General features: G+C 38.0%; 1 protein-coding gene across 3 annotated transcripts in view; it reads left to right on the top strand.

The window, feature by feature from the left end:
* The window catches only part of EYA3 (EYA transcriptional coactivator and phosphatase 3), a 102,994-nt gene that overhangs the window by 67,946 nt on the left and 15,254 nt on the right, over positions 1-19,794 (top strand). For all 3 annotated transcript variants that reach the window (XM_040466571.1, XM_040466577.1, XM_040466565.1), the window contains 8 exons: positions 1,340-1,523; positions 3,463-3,602; positions 8,816-8,899; positions 10,560-10,649; positions 12,920-12,978; positions 15,116-15,276; positions 18,065-18,179; positions 19,208-19,329. In XM_040466571.1, the coding sequence (XP_040322505.1) occupies positions 1,340-1,523; positions 3,463-3,602; positions 8,816-8,899; positions 10,560-10,649; positions 12,920-12,978; positions 15,116-15,276; positions 18,065-18,179; positions 19,208-19,329 (955 nt within the window). The remainder of the gene's footprint in view (positions 1-1,339; positions 1,524-3,462; positions 3,603-8,815; positions 8,900-10,559; positions 10,650-12,919; positions 12,979-15,115; positions 15,277-18,064; positions 18,180-19,207; positions 19,330-19,794) is intronic.

The raw sequence follows: 19,794 nt of genomic DNA, 5'->3' as shown, positions 1-19,794 counted from the left end.
ATTCATTCAAACCTGCAAGATCCTTTGTTTCAACCAGACTCAGCAACTCTGGTCCCTTAAAACCTTTTCAGGGCTTATTCATCCTCTTATTCCCTCCATCTGTTTATTTCAAAAAGGCTGTCTGACTACCAGTCTGCAGTGATAGTTGTCTTCCTCTGTATTTCACTCCTTTGACATACAATTTATTGCCAATTTGTTGGAATTTTTTTTTGTCTTCTCCTGCTAGATTTTTAACTCCCTTGAGTTCAGCCAGTACAACTTACTTTTTCCTTTTTTTTTTTTAAGCATATTTATTTATTTATTTTGAGAGAGAGAGTGCACACTGTGGGGAGGAGCAGAGAGAGAATCCCAAGCAAGCTGCACGTTGTCAGCACAGAGCCTGACGTGGGGCTCAATCTCACAAATTGTGAGATCATGACCTGAGCCGAAATCAAGAGTCAGATGCTTAACTGACTGAGCCACCCAGGTGCCCCCAACTTATTCTTTTCTTTAATGTTGCATTCTCCTGCTCATACATGGACACACATACTGAGTTGTATTTGGTTTATGATAGATGCTCAGTACTACTTATAATTGGTTTGGTTGATTAGCTTCTTCCTACTTATTACTAACATCAGTATCAGTGGAAATTTTTTAAGGTATATATTTGAGCTAAACATCATATGCATTTTTTTGTACAGTTTTATTAAGGTATAATCGATATATAATAATCTGCATGGATTTAAATTTATAGTTTGATAAATTTTGACATGTATGTGCTCATTAAACAATAAAAAATTCCCTCCAAATATTTTAAAGAAACTTCATATTTAAATAAAACTTGATTATTTTAAAAAGAAAAAGAGATACTCAATTTTAAACTAGGAAACCTTAATGAGAGTTATGTGGGATAATGTACTTTTTTGTTTAAGCTCATCCGTTCTTAGAAAGCACTAGCATCTAGCGGAGTTGTTTATAAACTTCCTAAAGAGTAGAATCTTCCAAAATTCTGTGAAAAAATTTACACAGAAATTCGGTACCTAAAATAGAAAAAAAAAAAAAAAGCTGTTGAAGTAGAAAAAAAGACATTGTGTGTAGAGTTCATGGGACCCTTCACTTTCATCCTTTTGGTCATTCCAAAGACAGCCCCTGAAGTATCTCCTCTTGACTCTTAGGTTTCCACAGAATGCATTTTGGAAATCAGTGATTTAGATGGAAGCTTTAGATGGGTAAATGAGATGTCAAATTAATTGTTTTAGGAAAATGATTATGAAGAAGAGGATCATGAAAGTCTCTTGTGTTGAAATCAGCTTTTGCTTTAAGAGTCTTGTCTTCCTCCCTTACTCCCTTTGGTCTACAGGACTATCCTACCTATACTATCCTTGGTCAGAGTCAGTACCAGACGTGCTACCCCAGCTCCAGCTTTGGAGTCACAGGCCAGACTAACAGTGATGCTGAGAGTACCACAATAGCGGCAGCCACATACCAGACCGAGAAGCCTAGTGTCATGGTACCCGCACCTACAGCACAGAGACTTTCTTCTGGTAAGCGCCATCACTCTAAAAACTTTGGCTTAAGGGCACTTCATTCAGGAGATGATAGTGAAGTTCATTTTGTTGTGGTCTAAGTCACTGTTACTGTGCTTTTGGCTTTCTCTCTCCGGTGAGGAGTATTTAAACATTGGAACCCGACCGTGTGATGAGTCATTGGCAGGCTGATGTAATACCTGATGCTATGAATAGAAAAGTACCAAGAATGAAAAGACTATTTGTGACTCCCACTCCACCCTTTAGCTTTAATGTGCTTGTGACCAGGAACTTCAGAATCTTGGCACATTTTGTAAAAGGTGGAGGACTCCAGTTTTACTCTATGCATATTTTGGACACCTGCCGAGGCCTCAGAGCAGTAGTTCTTAACTTTTTCTGTGTCATAGATCTCCAAGATTCTAAAGAAAGCTATGGTCTTTTCCCCCTCAGAGAAATACATAAAATTTAACCTACAAATTTAAACCTTTACATTTAGGTTTGAAATGTATCAATGAATTATGATGTCCAGGTTAAAACAAAAAACCCTGACATAAAAGCTTTATACTAAGCACATTAGTAAACATATGTATATGCTTCTTATTTGTCTCTATCTTTCAGGAAAATTTGGTGGTTGGCTGTCACATCACATAACAGGAGGAAGGACTGTTTATTGTTTTGTTAACACTGATGCATTTTGAAAAACAGGGCTCTATATCAGCTAAAGCAGTTTTCTGTGCACCTTGCATTCACCAGTCTTCTAACTAAATAGACATACAGATGGTCACTGCTTCAGACTTAATGACTGAAATAATTACATGTGTTGATGCCTTAGTTTTGAATTCATATCTCTAAATATCTTTGTTCTTCATAATGATTTTAACTTTTTAATAATGGAGAATTTCAAACCCTAGAAGTTGTCAGAATAGTATAATGAATCCTTTATGTATCCATCATCCATCTTCAACATTAACAACTCATATTTCAGCTACATCCAATTCTCTCCCCAAACTCCGGGCATCATATGTCTAAAAGATAGATAAATATTTGTTAGCATAACCACAATGCCAATTATCCCATCTAAAGTAATTCAATAGTAATTCCTTAGTATCATAAAATCCTAAAAGGTATTATTTCTAATGTTTTCATAAATGTTAGGAGTTTTATTTTTCCTTTACGGTTTATTTAAATTAGGATCAAAGTAAGTCCCATACATTGGGATTGGTCGATGTATATTTTATGTCTCTTTTAACTTATAAATTCCCCTTTTTTTGTTCCCCAATATACTGTATTTGTGAAGAAACTGGACTGTTTATCTCATACCATTTCCCAGTCTAAATTTTACTGATTATATCTGTATAAGGTAGTTCAACATGTCCTGCTGCCTTCTGTATTTTATTTTAAATTGGTAAACAGATCTGGAGTCCTGGTTTTCAACTAAAGGGGATTTTTTTTGTGCCACGCTCCCCTCCCCCATTCACCTAAGACATTTGGCAATGTGTGGAAACATTTTTGGTGGTCTTGTGGGTGGGGAGTGCTACTGGCATCTCGTGGATAGAGGACAAGGGTACTGCTTAACCATGCATCCTACAAGGCACAGGACATCTACTCAACAAAAATTATCTGGCCCAAAATGTCAGTTGTGCCAACTTGAGAAACTCTGATTTAAAAAACTTGAGAAACAGGTTCAATTTTTTTTGGCAAAACAGCTTTATAACTGTGTTCTTCCATTGAGAGACAGGTATACTAATTATAACTCCCTCTGTGATGTTAGAAGCTGTTGATGTTCCATGTTGATTTAGGTCTACATTCCTAAATCACTTAGGTAAAGTTTGGTTTTCCAACCTTTTATCCCTGCAATATGATTCTTAAGGACAGAAAACATGCTGACTATCTATCTTCCTGTTCTGGTTCTTATAGCCTGTGACTACTGGCCATATGTCTCGGATTTCCTTTCCAGGAGACCCTTCGACAAGCCCGGCTTTGTCCCAGACTACACCAAATAAAGACGCTGATGATCAGTCCAGAAAAAACATGACTGGCAAGAACCGGGGCAAAAGGAAAGCTGATGCCAGCTCTTCCCAGGACAGTGAATTGGAAGTATGGGAAGAAATTCATTTGAGTTACCTACTTTTTTCTCATTTTTTAAGTTTATCAAACATACATATATGAAACTCGTGGAGGTACTGTAGTTCTTTGTTGTATGGCCCTTGATTCCCGGGCAAAAGAAACGAAATTGGCCAAGTGAAAAGAGAAATGTAAAAACATTTCTTTGTGCCCATAACTCACTGTATTACTTTCAGATGCATTTCACCAAAGCGTCAAAAAAGCTTTTTAGAATTTAGGTAGCTGGGTAACTTTTTAAGAGAAAGAACAAACTCTTCTCTATGTTCCAGAGAATAGAAGGAACAGTTCCATCATATTCAGAAAGCAGAGGGTGCCACAAATAATCTCATACCGTTCTCCATTTAAAAATCTAAAAGTAAAATGAGAGGATGAGAGTGCTTTAGGCCAAGCCTCTGTGAGACATGCGACCAGATCTCCTAACTTATTAATGAGACTGGCACTCATGTATTTTGTGGTTAAGCACACATAATAAATAAGAATTTATTATGGGCATACATTTGATTTCATTATTTAAAAGATTAGAAAATCATACAAAACACTAATAATAGTGGATTTTTTATGTTCTTCTGTTTTCATTTTCGATTTTTCTGTAATATCATTTAATGGGGCAGGGGTTGCTGTATTTAAAAATGAGTTCATTGGGGTGCCTGACTGGCTCAGTAGGAAAAGCATTGGACTCTTGATCTCAGGATTGTGAGTTCAAGCCCCACATTGGGTGTAGAGATTACTTTAAAAAAAAAATCTTAAAAGATTATTGGGGTGCCTGGGTGACTCAGTTGGTTAAGCACCCAACTTTTGATTTTGGCTCAGGTCATGATCTCGAGATCCATGACATCAAGCCCCACGTCGGGCTCTGTGCTGACAGCTCAGAACCTGCTTGGGATTCTCTCTTTTCCCCTCTGTCACCCCACCCCCACTTGTGCACTCACTCTCTCTCTCTCAAAATAAATAAACATTAAAAAAAAATGAGATCATTGATAGGTGTTAAGACATAACTAAATTGAGGCTATGTTTGGGGACTCTCTTTCCCTTTGTTCCTAAAAAGAAAAGTAAGAAAGAAAATCTAAAGTCCTATACACTTATTGGGGAAAACTGAGAACTCACTTAGTTTTTTTAACTGTGGTAAAAATGTACATAATATAAAAGTTACCATTTTAACCACTTTTAAGTGTACAACTCAGTGACATTAAGTACATTCACAATGTTGTTTGTTACCACTATCTATTTTCAGAACTTTTTCATAATTCCAATCAAAAACTCTGCACACATTAATCATTCTCTCCTCCCACTAACTAGTTCCTAGTAACTTCTGTTTTACTTTCCGTTTCTATGAATTTGCATATTCTAGATATCTCATATAAATGGAATGATAGCAGTATCTACCCTTTTGTGTCAGGCTTACTTTACTTAGCATAATGTTTTCAAGGTTCATCTATGTTATAGCATGTATTAGAACTTCATTTTGGGAGTGCCTGGGTAGCTCAGTCGGTTAAGTGTCCGACTCTTGGTTTCAGCTCAGGTCATGACCTCAGGGTTCATGAGTTCAAGCCCCTCATTGGGCTCTGTGCTGACAGTGTGGAGTCTCCTTGGAATTCTCTCTCCCCTCCTCTCTCTGCCCCTCCCCTGCTCGTTCTCGCTCTCTCTCTCAAAAATAAATAAAGTTAAAAAAAAATCTTAAAACAGAAAAAAAAGAGCTTGATTTCTTTTTATGGCTGAATAATATTCCATTGTATGTATATACCATATTTTGTTTACCCATTCATTTGTTGATGGACACTAGTAGTTTTTCATCTTTGAGTTATTGTGAATAATGCTGCTATGAAGATTGCCATCCAGATATCTCTAAGTCTTTCTTTTCAGTTATTTTTCCATATCCTCACCAACACCTGTTATTTCCTTTTTTTTTTTTTTTTTTTGGTTAATAATAGCGATCCTGGGGCCCCTGAATCTCACGGTTCGTGAGTTCGAGCCCCGTGTTGGGCTCTGTGCTGACAGCTCAGAGCTTGGAGCCTGCTTCAGATTCTGTGTCTCCCTCTGTCTGCCCCTCCACTGCTTGCACTCTGTCTCTCGCATTGTCTCAAAAATAAACAAACATTAAAAAAATTTTTTTTTAAATAATAGTGATCCTAATGAATATGAAGTAGTAACTCATTGTGGTTTATTTTGTTTTTTTTTACATTTCCTTAACGACTAATAATGTTGAACATCTATATGTGTTTATTGGCTATTTGTATTATTTTCTTTGGAGAAATAACTGTTCAAATCCTTTGCCCAGTTTTTAATTTAGGGTGTTTGGTATTTTGTTGTTGGCTTTTAGGAATTCTTTATATGTTCTAGATACTAATCACTTATCAAATATATGATCTGCGAAATATTTTCTTCTATTCTGTGGGTTCTTTTTACTCTCTATCTGATAGTATTCTTTGATGCATAAAAGTTTTACATTTTGATGAAGTCCTATTTTTTTTTAATGTTTTTTAATGTTTATTTTTGAGAGAGAGAGAGAGAGACAGAGTGCGAGCAGGGGAGGGGCAGAGAGAGAAAGACACAGAATCTGAAGCAGGCTCCAGGCTCTGAGCTGTCAGCACACAGCCCGGTGGGGCTCGAACACATGAACCGTGAGATCATGACCTGAGCTGAGGTCAGACTCAACTGACTGAGCCACCCAGGTGCAGCTAAGTCCTATATATTTTTGTTTGTTTCTTTGTGCTTTTAATGTTAAAAATGCAAGGTTATGAAGATATTTACCTATGTTTTCTTCTAAGAATTTCTTTGTTTTAGTTTGTAAGTTTCATAAATTTAGGTCTTGAATTCATACTGAGTTAAGTTTTTCTTCATATTGAGTTAATTTTTGTGTATGGTGTAAAGTAAGGGTCTAATTTCATTCTTTTGCATATGGATAGCCAATTTTCCTAGCACCTGTTGTTGGAAATACTTTCCTGTCCCCGTTGTATGGTTTTAGTATCCTTGTCAAAAATTGACCATATATATAAGGCTTTATTTCTAAGCTATCTTGTCTGTTTGAATGATCTATGTGTCTATCCTTATGCAATTGTTGGTTACTGTAGCTTTATAATAAGTTTTGAAATCAGGAAGTGTGAATCTTCCAACTTTGTTCTTTTTCAAGATTATTTTGGCTATTTAGGGTACCTTGAGATTCCATATGAATTTTTGGATGAGTTTTTCTATTTCTTTAAAAAGCACTGTTGGCAGGGGGCATCTGGGTGGCTCAGTCAGTTGAGTGTCTCACTCTTGAATTTGGCTCAGGTCATGATCTTGTGGTTCATGGGCTCGAGCCCTGCTTAGGGCTTAGGATTCTGCGTCTCCCTCTTTCTCTGCCCTTTTCTTGCTCTCGTGCACATGTGTGCACATGCACACACTCTCAAACATGAAAAGAAATTGTAAAAAGCACTGTTGGGATTTTGATAGGGATTGTGTTGAATTTGTAAATCACTTTGGGTAGGAATGTTATTTTAACATTGTTAAGTCTTTCATCCATGAACATGAGTTGTCTTTCAATTTATTTAGGTCTAATTTCCTTTAGCAGTGTTTTATAATTTTCAGTGTACAAGTCTTTCACCTCCTCAGTTAAATTTATTCTTAAGGATTTTATTATTTTTGATGCTATTGTAAATGGAATTGTTTTTTAAATTTCTTTGAGAATTATGCATTGCATGTATATAGAAGTACACCTCATTGCTGAGTTCATTTTTTAGCTCTTTCAATTTTTTATGGGTTCTTTAGGGTTTTCTGCCTATAAGATTGTGTCATTTGTGAACAGAGATCATTTTACTTTTTCCTTTCCAATTTGGGTTCCTTTTTTCCCCATTTCTTGCCAAATTATTCTGGCTAGGATTTCTAGTACTATGTTGAATAGAAGTGGTGAAAACAGGCATACTTGTCCTATTCCTGATCTCAGGGGTAATGCTTCCAGTCTTCAACCACTGAGTAAGATATTAGTTCTGTGTTTTTCATATACAGTCTTTATTATGTGAAAAATTCATTTCTATTCCTAGTTTATTCGATTTTTTTTTTTTTTTTTATCATGGAAGTGTTGAATTTTGTCAGATGCTTTTCCTGCATCAGTTGAGATGACCATTGGAGTTCTTTTTCCTCTGTTTTCTTAAGGTAGCATATTACATTAATTAATTTTTTTATGTTGATCCATCCATGCATTCTAAGAACAAATCCCACATGGTCATGATGTATAATGCTTTCAGTATGCTGCTGAATTTTGTTAGTATTTTGTGGAGAATTTTTGCATCAATGTTTGTAAGAAATATTGGTCTGCAGTTTTCTTACAGTATCTTTATCTGACTTCAGTATCAGGGTAATGCTGGCTTCATAGAATGATTTAGGAAGTATTCCTTCCTCTTTGACTTTTTGGAAGAGTTAAAGAAGGATTGGTGTTAAATATTCTTTAAATATTTGGTAGACTTTACCAGTGAAACTATCTGGTCTTGGGCTTTCTTTCTTGGTATCTTTTTGATTACTGATTTCAACCTCCTTACCAGTAAGTTAAGGGTCTATTCAGATTTTCCATTTCTTCTTGAGTCAATTTTGGCATTTTGTGTATTTCTAGTAAGTTGTCCATTTCTATCTAGGTTATTTGTTGGTGTGCAACTGTTCATCATATTCTCATATTTCTTTTTATTTCTGTGAAGTTGATAATAACATCCCTACTTTCATTTCTGATTTTACTGATTTGAGTCTTCTTTTTTTTTCTTTGTTAATCTAACTAAAAGTTATCAATTTTGTAGATCTTTTCAAAGAAACGACTTTTGGTTTTATTGGTTTTTCTCTGTTATTATTCTGCTTTCTGATTTATTTATCTCCATTCTAACTTTAGTATTTCCTTCCTTCTGCTGGCTCTTAAATTGTACAGTTATGTTATTGAATGAGATCTTACTTCTTTTTTAAGCCATGCATTTACAGCTGTGAATTCCCCTCTCCACACTGCTTTCACTGCAGCTTATAAATTTTGGTATGTTGTGTTTTAATTTTCATTCATCTCAGCATAATTTCACTGGGAATTTTTTCTTTGATCCATTGGTTGTTTAAGATTGTGTTGTTTAATTTTCACATATTTGTAAATTTTTTTAGCTTTTTGTTAGGGATTTCTTGTCTCATTCCATTGTGATAAGAAAAGATGCTCACTCATTATTTTTTATGTTTTCCTTCCTCAGCGGGTATTTCTGTGGGACTTGGATGAAACCATCATCATATTTCACTCTCTTCTTACTGGATCCTATGCCCAGAAGTATGGAAAGGTAATTTAAGTCTTTCTTCATTTGTTGTAATTGTCCTTCCCCTCACTATATGGGCAGATAACCAAAGTCACTTTCTCTGCCACCCCCAACTTACCCTGTTCACCTTTCACTTTCCATGTAAAACTTTTCCTGATGGCTTGTACCAGGCAGGCTACATGGTCAGGCAGAGTTGATAAAGCTGGGGACTAGACCTAGAACCAGTGCTGAAAGCTGACATTGTTCAAGAGTACTATTTTATAAAGACTAAGTTATGGGAATGAAGCTCAAAACAGAGTGGAGTCTCAGGATTATATATCCTAAAGGCTGATTTTTTAACCTTTACATCACTTTTAACAGCCCAAACTAAGCATTTTATTTAGCTGAGTGTAAGCCAGATATGTAAATTTAAAATATATAAAAGTATAAAATATTTTTCTAAAATAGATTACGTGCCTTCTTAAACTAAATATATCAAGCAGAAGTTAACTTACTTAGTCATCAGTATAAACATCAGGGTTTTGTTTTGTTTTGTTTTTAAACATCAGTTTTAATAGAAGGATAAACTGTGTATTTCTACACTGAATTATCTCCAGGCTTCTGTTTTTCAGTTTCTATGAATAAATTTTACGAAAATATTTGCTTCATTTGCTCTCTTACTATTCCCATTTATCTTATTGTCATTAATGTTTCTGTTAGAAGTACCTTCCACAGGCTTTTATTATCTAGGCTAGTTAGCTAATATGAACTCATACACTGTGGTTATAAAAATATGTAAAATAAGAGCCTCTAAGTGAAAGCCTTTCACTTACAGCCTCTAAGTGAAAACCTGATGGTTCACTTTAATTTTTTTTTTTTTTAATAGAATTTGTTGTCAGATTGGCTAACATACAGTGCGTAAAGTGTGCTCTTGGTTTTTGGGGTAGATTCCCATGGTTCATCGTTTATATACAAGACCCAGTGCTCATCCCAACAAGCCCTCCTCAATGCCCATCACCCATTTTCCCCTCTCCCCCACTCCCCCCCACTCCATCAACCCTCAATTTGTTCTCTGTAGTTAAGAGTCTCTTATGGTTTGCCTCCCTCCCTGTCTGTTTGTAACTATTTTTTTCTCCTTCCCTCCCCCCGTGGTCTTCTGTTAAGTTTCTCAAGGTCCACATATGAGTGAAAACATGTGATATCTGTCTTTCTCTGACTGATTTAGTTCACTTAACATAATACCTTCCAGTTCTTGATGGTGCACTTTAAAGCTAAATATATTGGTTTTCCTACAAATATTTTGGCTTCTCAGGCTTTCTTATTTCCTGGCTATTGAGATTGTCAGAAAACTGACTTCTGGTATTATACTGTATAGGCATGTGTGTGGTGGGGAGGCAGAAGAGAGATAATGGGTGTTGCAATAGTAATATTTTAGCAATAGATAGCATTTCTCACAAAATAGGAAATTTCTACACAGATTGTTGTTGTTTTTTTTAAGTGGGTTTAGTTTTCTAAAAATGAAGTCCTGAAATTTTTAACTTTCCACAATCCCAGATTCTTGTAACTGTGAATGGAATTGCATCAGTAATAGCTAGTGGGCCTGTGTTGTTTTGGCCTTGACCCAGAATAACTCTGAAATATTTAAAGATTGGAACCAGTGCTGTTAGTACCAAGTCAAACAAATTTTTCACTTACTGCCTTCCAGGACCCAACAGTAGTGATTGGCTCAGGTTTAACAATGGAGGAAATGATTTTTGAAGTGGCTGATACACATCTATTTTTCAATGACTTAGAGGTAAGCATTTTAAATTGTTTCTGTACTTCAGTAAAACATTTTGTTTGTTCCATAGCTATTTATTGAGCCAAGCTTATTGTTTTTAGAGGAAATGTGGTGAGACAGGGTGGTTGTGGAGAGGTCAGCTGACCACTTAGGCATACATAGTCTTATAAGAACAGTGCCTTGGCTATGTCACCAGTCTTGGTACTGGCCCTCAATTTTATTGGCTCAAAAATTTGATTTTTGTTAGCCTATTTGGAAGTGATCTAGATCTAGGGGAAATGTCAGCCCATCAGGCAAAAACAGTGAAATGTAAACCAACGTTCCTACTTATTCATCTATCTTAAATAATGTATACAAGGTGGGTTTGATTCTTTGTACTCTTAATTATATTTTGACTATTTTTTGGTTTTACCTTCTTAAAATAAAATCTCTTGATTTGTCAGATCTGTGAATGGCTGCTCTACTAACTCATTATAATTTATACATGCTTATTATCCATGTGTACATTAACCTTGATGTCCAGAATCATTTTATAGTTAGATGCAAGGAAAACCAGTAACACTGAGAGCTTCTTGGTGAATATTTTTGGCTTTGACATTTAAGTTCACCTTTGAGGTAACCATGGTGTAGTAGAAACAGCACAAGACTGGGAAGTCAGAAGACCAGAGAGTGAGTTCCAGGTTAGGAAAGTTATCTCCGCATTCTGGGCTTCAGTTAAACAGTGATCCTACACCAGAAACTAATAACAGCTGTTCTACCTGGGGAAGAAGATGTGTTGCTGGGACACAGAGGTTGGAAGGAGCAGACTTGTCACTTTATGTTCTTTTGAGTTTCAAACAGTGTACTATTTATATAACCTAGTTTTTAAAAACAGTGAAAATTTTTAATTAAAAATAAGATAGTGGGGCACCTGGCTGGCTCAGTCAGAAGAGCATGAAACTCTTGATCTCAGGGTTATGACTTTGAGCCCCATATGGGGTGTAGAGATTACTTCAATACAATTAAAAAGAAACTGAAAAAATAAATAAGATAGCATTTTATAAACACAAAGTAATCCTGTTTCTTTTTAAATACAATCTAGTTCTACCCAGTGGACAGATCTCCAACAAATTGTATTACCAGAGCTCTAAACTCCAGTACTTTTGTCTAAGCTCCACAATGCTTAATCTTCCTCAACTTCACATGTTGATACGTTAGGACATCATAGTTTTTATTCAGCAAACATTTATTGAACACCTACTTTGTGCCAATAATTATTGCCAAATTGTATTTGTAATGATTTTCTAGACATAGTCCTCACTCAGGACTGAAAGTTCTGTGAAGAATTTGACCTGAATGTGTTCCTGCCCCCCCAGGTCAGTGGTTCTCAACTTCAGGGGGCATAAGAATCACCTGGGGAGCTTGTTAAAAATGAAAATTCTAGGATTTCACTCCCAGAAATTCTGATTCAAGTAGGTCTGGGGTGGACCCAAGAATATGCATTTTTTAAAAACTTCCCCAGGGGATTCTGATGCAGGTGGACATCACCACATTGCCCTAGGTGGTGTCAGAGGAGTGAATCTCTCCGAGTTAGGCAGGGGGTGGCATTTTATGTCAGTAGTAGCACGGGTGTGGTGGAAAGAACCTTGGATTCAAATTAGAAGGCTGAGGCTCTTTTTAGTTTTTTTCTATCACTGGTTCTGTGACCTTGGATCATTCATGTCGCCTCACTTTTAGAACATGAGGAGATTAACTTAGGTGACCACTTCTAATTCCTATGTTTGGATGTACAAGTTTCTGTTTCAGTCATTCTGTTTTGATACCATACTCTACCAGTATCTCTTTCATCTGCAAAAATTTGTTGGGTACATACCATGTAAGAGCACATGCTACATAGGACCAGACTAGAAGGGTACAAAGGAGGTGTAAGATATGGGTTGTGCCAACAGAGGGCTACAGTGTAATAGAACTTACACTGTAGTCTAGCATAGGACATAGACCTACCTGACAGTGTAAGGGAGCTTGTGTTTATTCCCATGAGCTATTGTGTTATCTCCATGACTGTTGAGATAAGAGCATACCTGAAGGTTGGGATGGTTAAGGAAAATTTCGTGGACTGTGGGATATGAATTAGGCCTTAAAAGAAGTTGGACAGCAGGGGGGTGAGAGTGATCCTCCACACACAAGAGAGACCATGAGGTATTTCATCATCTGCCGTAATTTGTGGTCTTTTTACAATATGTCATGGTGGTGATAGCGCTTCTACTCCGTGGACTGAAATAGTGTGTGGTTTTATCTTTTAACAGGAGTGTGACCAGGTGCATGTGGAAGATGTGGCTTCTGATGACAATGGCCAAGACTTGAGGTGATAGAAACAGTGATGTCTTAAACATCAGAATGCCTGTACACAATCACTGTCTAGGTTCAGAGGAAAACAAAGATGAGTAAGACATGGCCCTAAAAGCTCTCACGGTCTGGTAGAGGAGACAGAGACAAACAGTTAACGATGGCAGTGTGCAGAGGTGACAGTAGACAATGTGATGGAGCACAGAAAAGAAAGTAATTCTGGTGTCTGCGGGGAGCAGCTGGTTGCCAACATTGGAGCGGCCTTCTCAGTGTAGAATTTGAGTATGGCCTTGAATGGGGAGCAATGACAGGATGAGGAAAAAGCATTTCAAAGTAAAGGGTACACTCATTTCTCTTTGGCTAGATTTTCAGTCAGGAGGAGTGTGCTTCCACACTGGTTAGTTTTAGATACAAATAAGCATCAGGAGTTTTACCAAGGAACCTAATTGTGGGGGTCTGCTGGTGTCAGGACTAACCCTATGGGAGACGATCTTAAAATGTTCTATCAGGGAACACTAAACCAAGCGGGTCTCAGTGGCAAAATGCTTGCTCGGCCTCCTCATATCTCTCTTGGCTGCTGTCTCCTGGCCCAGCAGTCTTGGCTAAGAATAATCTAACAATGTATCTAGCTTATAGTTGAAGACTTTAAGAAAAAAAGACCGTCCCATTTTTCATGTTCATTTGTTTTGGTGTTTGTCCCTTTTCAGTAGGCAAAAAGTTCTTTCCTGTGTCTCCTGTAAAATTGTTTCATCCGTGAATTTTCAAACATAGAGCAGAGCTGGGCATGCCTCTCCCTGAGGGCCTAATCCCGTAGGGCTGAGAACGAGGTGAAGGTTCCACATCAAGAACAGCATCCAGTCACGCGTGTTGTGCTTGCACAGCCATGGAGCATACCGTTCCTGCAAGATTTCACCGGACTTTTTAGGAAAGAGCCTGGTCTGAAGCAGTTGTGATCCACCTAAACCCTAGTGTTTTTTTTTCCTTTTATACACATGGCTAACCAGTACTTACCAAAATGTCTTGGCAACTTTACTTCCTTAGATATAGAATCTTAACACCTATTGAACTCAGTTTTGACTTTCAGTTGAACCAGGTTGTCCCTAATTCTGTCGGTCATTTTGTCAATCTCTACTTAGGAAATGTTCATCTCTCCCAGCCTGTTTCACTGTATTACTTAACTGTTGCTGTGTAACATGACCCCAAAACTAGTAACCTAAAGTTGTAAACATTATCATCTCATAGTTTTTATAGGACAGGAACTTGAAAGTGACTTAGCTGGGTACTTTTGAATCAGGGTCTCTGAAACTAAAATCAGGATATTGGCTGGAGCTAAAATCAATCATCTGAAGGCTTGATTAGAACTGGAGGAGCTGCTCACGACCTCTCACCTGCGGCTGGTAGCGGGAGACCCCTTTTCCTTACTATCTGTACGCCTCTCCATAGGGCAGTCTGAGTGTTCTCATGTGACAGCTGATGTCTTTCAGAGCAAGTGATCCAAGAGAGAGCAAGAGAAGCCTAGTCTCTGAGGTCTAACACCCTTGCTTCAACCGCATCCTGTTTATATTTAAATGCAGTCCATACCTATAGAGAGAAGAATTAGAAGAGAGCAGTATTAAAGAATTTGAGGACATTTTAAAGTCACCACTATGACCCATGAACTTAATAAACCAGCTAACATCTCTGGAGAATATCTCCATTATATCTTGCAATTACTAGTATTTGGGGTTATTTCCTTCCATTATTTCTTCACATGTTTCTCCACTTTCCATAGTTGCCATCATTTGTGTGTATGTCTGGGTGTGTGTACACAAAAATGTTATATTCCAGGGTTTGGGGGTTTTTTTTTTCACTGTAAGATATGCTGTCATTCATGAAAAGACACTCTAAACCAAGACCACCTCTAGGGGAAGTTGGTGCTTGAATGGTTCCTACCTCTTGTTCCCTCTCTCTCCTCCTTTCTTTGATAGCAGTAATAGGGGTGAGGGAGATAACTAATGGAAGATAGATTCTGACACACAGAGATTAAGGGAAAAGGTTCTTAAAGCCTTTAGACTTGATGTCAGATGCCAGGAATAGGATAGAGAATCCCAGGTGGCATTCAGCCAAAAACCTCAGACAATAGCAGTATTAATTTTCATCATCCTCTCTCTCTGCAGCAACTACAGTTTCTCAACAGATGGTTTCAGTGGATCAGGAGGCGGTGGCAGCCATGGTTCCTCTGTGGGTGTCCAAGGAGGTGTGGACTGGATGAGAAAACTGGCTTTCCGCTACCGAAAAGTGAGAGAAATCTACGATAAGCACAAAAGCAATGTGGGTGGTAAGTGTGGCATACGACCAGTCTGATACTCTGTTTCCTTCTGACTTCTTGCATTCTTTTCCAGGCATCCCTGAGAACTCCCTAGCAACTGCTTAGGAATTGGGGCCGGAATAACATTTTAATTTTGTATTAAAAAAATTGAGGTTTGATTGAAACCCTTTGAAGAGGAAGCTTTACATTTCTCACGCACTTCTCTTAGCATTGCTTTGCAAAGTTCTCCTGTTTATTAGACAAATACCTTTTTAAAGGAAATGAGTTCCAGAGATTATGTTTGATGACTTGTTTTATTCTGGACTCACGACTATTGTCAGTACTAACTAATAGGTTGCCATATTTTTTGACTGATTTATTTAACCATCAGAACAAGTCAGGTAGAGGGGCTCCTGGGTGGCTCAGTCAGTTAAACAACCAACTTTGGCTCAGGTCATGATCTCACGGTTCAGGAGTTTGAGTCCCACGTCGGGCTCTTTGCTGACAGCTCGGAGCTTTGGATTCTGTGTCTCCCTCTGTCAGGTAGAACTAGTGACTAGGTTTCTAGTGGATGGAAAACTAGGTCCAGAATTATAGTTGGCAGTGGCCAGGTGTTGGACCTTGGAAATCCTTTCTGCCCAGAAATACCTCAAATATCGGCTGTCACTATGCCTAAAATTCCATTATTTGTAATTAATTAATTAACCATAGGTTGTTCAAATTAGAAGAGACATTTCTCATTTTGCATTTCAGAAAACATGTTTATTATGAGAGTACTGAGGGCAGCTTACCCATAGTCACGGCTGGAATCCAATCTCCTGACTCTTGGTCCAGTGCCCTTTACATTCGTGCAGTTCCCCTCCCCCCCCTTTTTTTTAAGTGTAAGAGATTTATCTATTTTTTTTATTCTTTATTTTTATTATTTTTTTTTTTTAAGTAAGCTCTACACCCAGTATGGGGCTTGAACTCACGACCTCAAGATCAAGAGTCGCATGCTTAATGACTGAGGCAGCCAGGCACCCTCATGCAGTTCCTTCTTTAGTGATGTACCCTTATAAGAAAAAAAAATTAAACTGTGAACCATTACCCTCAAAGATCTGCATATACACAAAACGTTGCATGAAGTTTCGGGGATTCCATGCACTGTCTAGTGGTATATTACCCCGGATCAAGAGAGTCCTCCTGCCACACCATGCTGCTTTACATTTTGGTGCAGAAAGTAAAAATAGGACTTCAAAGATGATTTGTTTCATTTCTTTTAGAGCCCTCCAGTACCAGATAAAAATCACAGGCATCTGGACTTTGGGAATCTAATTTGCTTTTTTTAAATTTTTTTTTTTTCAACATTTATTTATTTTTGGGACAGAGAGAGACAGAGCATGAACGGGGGAGGGGCAGAGAGAGAGGGAGACACAGAATCGGAAACAGGCTCCAGGCTCTGAGCCATCAGCCCAGAGCCTGACGCGGGGCTCGAACTCACGGACCGCGAGATCGTGACCCGGCTGAAGTCGGACGCTCAACCGACTGCGCCACCCAGGCGCCCCTAATTTGCTTTTTTTAGATTCCCCTTCTTATGGCCTATTTTTTTATAATGATTCAGAGTCAGTACTTTTTATTTTGACACCTCCGTCTTTTTGCTTTTACTCTCTGCAGACATTAGCCTTTCTTTTGTTAGTTTTCATATACAACCTAAGTATCTGATCCTTTTTTTTGCCCAGTGAGTGCCAGGACCTGGTTTTCTGAAGAAAGTGATATGATGTTCTGTGAGAATCCCCTGAGCCTACCCTGGAGAACATATTAAAACTATTGTCTACCTGTATTTTATAAAATAAGAATTAACAAAAGTGCCACATCATATTATTAGTTATGAGTGTGACATATACACTTATGTGTGGGTCACATACTGGTTTTGTTGTTTTATCAGAAATGTTGAAAGTCCTATGATTCTAGGCTTGCATTGTGAAACCATCAATCTGAAAACATATTATGCACAGTTCTCACAGAAATGCCTTCTATTTTTATGGAATATTTGTAGTAGAGTATAGGATTTCTCTTTCTACCTTCACTATAAGAAAATACAGGGCCAGATTGATTATTTGAATATTGTAATTCAAGTGTCTGATAACATGCTCCCATCAGATCAGTTCTGTTTTGTTCTGTGTTTAATTGTCTGATGTTAAGCACTGTTTTAGTCTCTTCTTATCTGGAGTTGTTTCACAAGTAAGTATGTACAAATAAATGATGTTCATAGAGTTGGTTGTTGAACCTGGAATCTCAGGGCTGTGAAAGCACAGTCCCACGGGAGCAGTGCAAGGCAGTGCAAAGACTTCTGAAACCAAAGCCACTGACCTGCTTTGTGATCTTAGGCAACCTCCTTTTCCTCCCCGGGCTTTGGTTTCTTTAGAGAGATTGGAAATGCTGCAGACGCTCCCAACTATAACCTTCATTTTGCCCCCTTTGATTCTTGATATCACGTCTTAAGCAGTGCTCCTCGAAGGATGGTCCACTAGTCTGCAAATTATGTTATTGGGTGGTGATAAAAGAGGGAGCTTGTTGCAGAATTTAACCACAGTGTTTCTTTCAGCTGATTTTGTTGTGGTGGTTGCCCCCCACCCCCTAGCAAAACATTCTGATAAAGTCAAAAAGACCTCTTAATTAAGTAGGCTACTCTAGGGTTTTACCAGGAAGAGAAACCTGTTAGCTCGGTAGAATATTTCAGTGACCCACAGTGTTTCTAAATTGAATTTAGAAGTTGCTTCCTCGGTGTCAGCAAGGATATGTTGTCAAATGATAAATGTGTCTGCTTTTATTCTGAAAGGCCTGCTCAGTCCCCAGAGAAAGGAAGCACTGCAGAGACTGAGAGCAGAAATTGAAGTTTTAACAGATTCCTGGTTAGGAACTGCATTAAAGTCCTTACTTCTCATCCAGTCCAGGTATGGTACTTCTTTTAGTTCTCACCCTCTCTAAGAAACACTCTTTACTACCCCAGTCCGTGATAGGCCACTCTCTAACATAGGTGTGGGCTCGTGGTAAGAGGAGTTTAAAGGATGCAGGAAAACATGTAGGGTAGGTAGGAGGTAAGGTCATTCTGTGCTAACAGCACACCTTCGAATTTTAAGAGAATATTTATACATGAAAGCCTTTTTTCTTTCTTCTTACTTTTTTCTCACAGAATTAAAGCTCAGTGACCAATAATCTCCAGCCAGGAGATGGCCCAGTCACATCAAAGAATCCATGTAGGAGACACATCACATATTCTAGGTACAGGACACTCTGAAGAAATGTACCAAAACCCACTTAGGAAGGCAGGATTCAAAAGGAATATATTAAGCAGTTCAGGGATATTTCAGCTTGAAGCTCAGAATGGGAAATAAATACAGTCAAATACAGTCTGCTCTAATACCCTATTGCTCCCTCCCTCAAAGCAGGAATTCCAGATCTACAACTTAGTAGAGCAAACAGTAAAACTGACACTGAAGGGTGGGTATTCCTGAAGGTAAAGTACATGTGAAATTAACATGTATTCTGGAATTGGTGCTGCTATTGTGTAAAAGGCAAAGAGGACTTAAGTCATATCTTATTAAGGGCTGAGTTGCATTCAGATGAAATAGCACTGTGACTATAAGCCTTTTTGCTGGTTTCCTAGCGTGTAGGGTCAGTGACATGGATTGGTGGTTTATTTGCTAACGAGTGCAGTGAGCTAGAATGGTTAGAAGGGAAATGAAGCAAGAATCAAGTTGCTACTCTGTGCCCACTATATATATAGAATCACTGTCCTTTAATATAGGAAATAAATAAACCTGAGATAATTAGACCAGTAACTGAACATGGCCCTGAACAAATATCAGGCCCTTTGAGGTTAGTTTTTAATAATTAGTTCCCAAAGAGAAGGCCCGTTCAAATTCTTGCTCCCAAGTTAGTTTGGTTTCACCTTTTTCTTTTTATTTTTTCTCCCTTCTAGAAAGAATTGTGTGAATGTTCTGATCACTACAACCCAGCTGGTTCCAGCTCTGGCCAAAGTTCTCCTATATGGGCTAGGAGAAATATTTCCTATTGAGAACATCTATAGTGCTACCAAAATTGGTATGGTTTCTATTTTGTTTCTTGTCACTTGCTTTACATAATACTACCTACTTATGATGCACTTAATTCTTTACTAACCCCTTAATTAGGCATTTGAGAGAGAGAGAGAGAGAGAGAGAGAGAGAGAGAGAGATCTGTAACCCTCACAGCAGTCTTCCTAATACTAGTGATGGGCCAGTTCAGGCTTAACAGCTGTGTAAGCTTGCTCAAGCCTTCATAGCTAGTAAGTTGCATAAACAGGATTCAAATCCAGGTTTGTAGAACTTAAAATTTATCATGTTCTTTCCTTTTATAATAATTGGAAGAACATACAGTAGCTTAGAAATCTACCTTTTTTTGTGAGAAGGGGAGAGAGCACATGAGTGCATGCTGCCATGGAGGGTAGAAGGGGCAGAGGGAAAGGGAGGGAGGGAGGGAGGGAGGGAGAGAGAGAGAGAGAGAGAGAGAGAGAGAGAGAGAGAGAGA

Source organism: Herpailurus yagouaroundi, unplaced genomic scaffold (assembly GCF_014898765.1).
Source record: "Herpailurus yagouaroundi ecotype Mexico unplaced genomic scaffold, PumYag 77, whole genome shotgun sequence".
Classification (NCBI taxonomy): domain Eukaryota; kingdom Metazoa; phylum Chordata; class Mammalia; order Carnivora; family Felidae; genus Herpailurus; species Herpailurus yagouaroundi.
The sequence above is the reverse complement of the archived record's forward strand: the minus strand, read 5'-3'. Positions and strand labels throughout refer to the sequence as shown.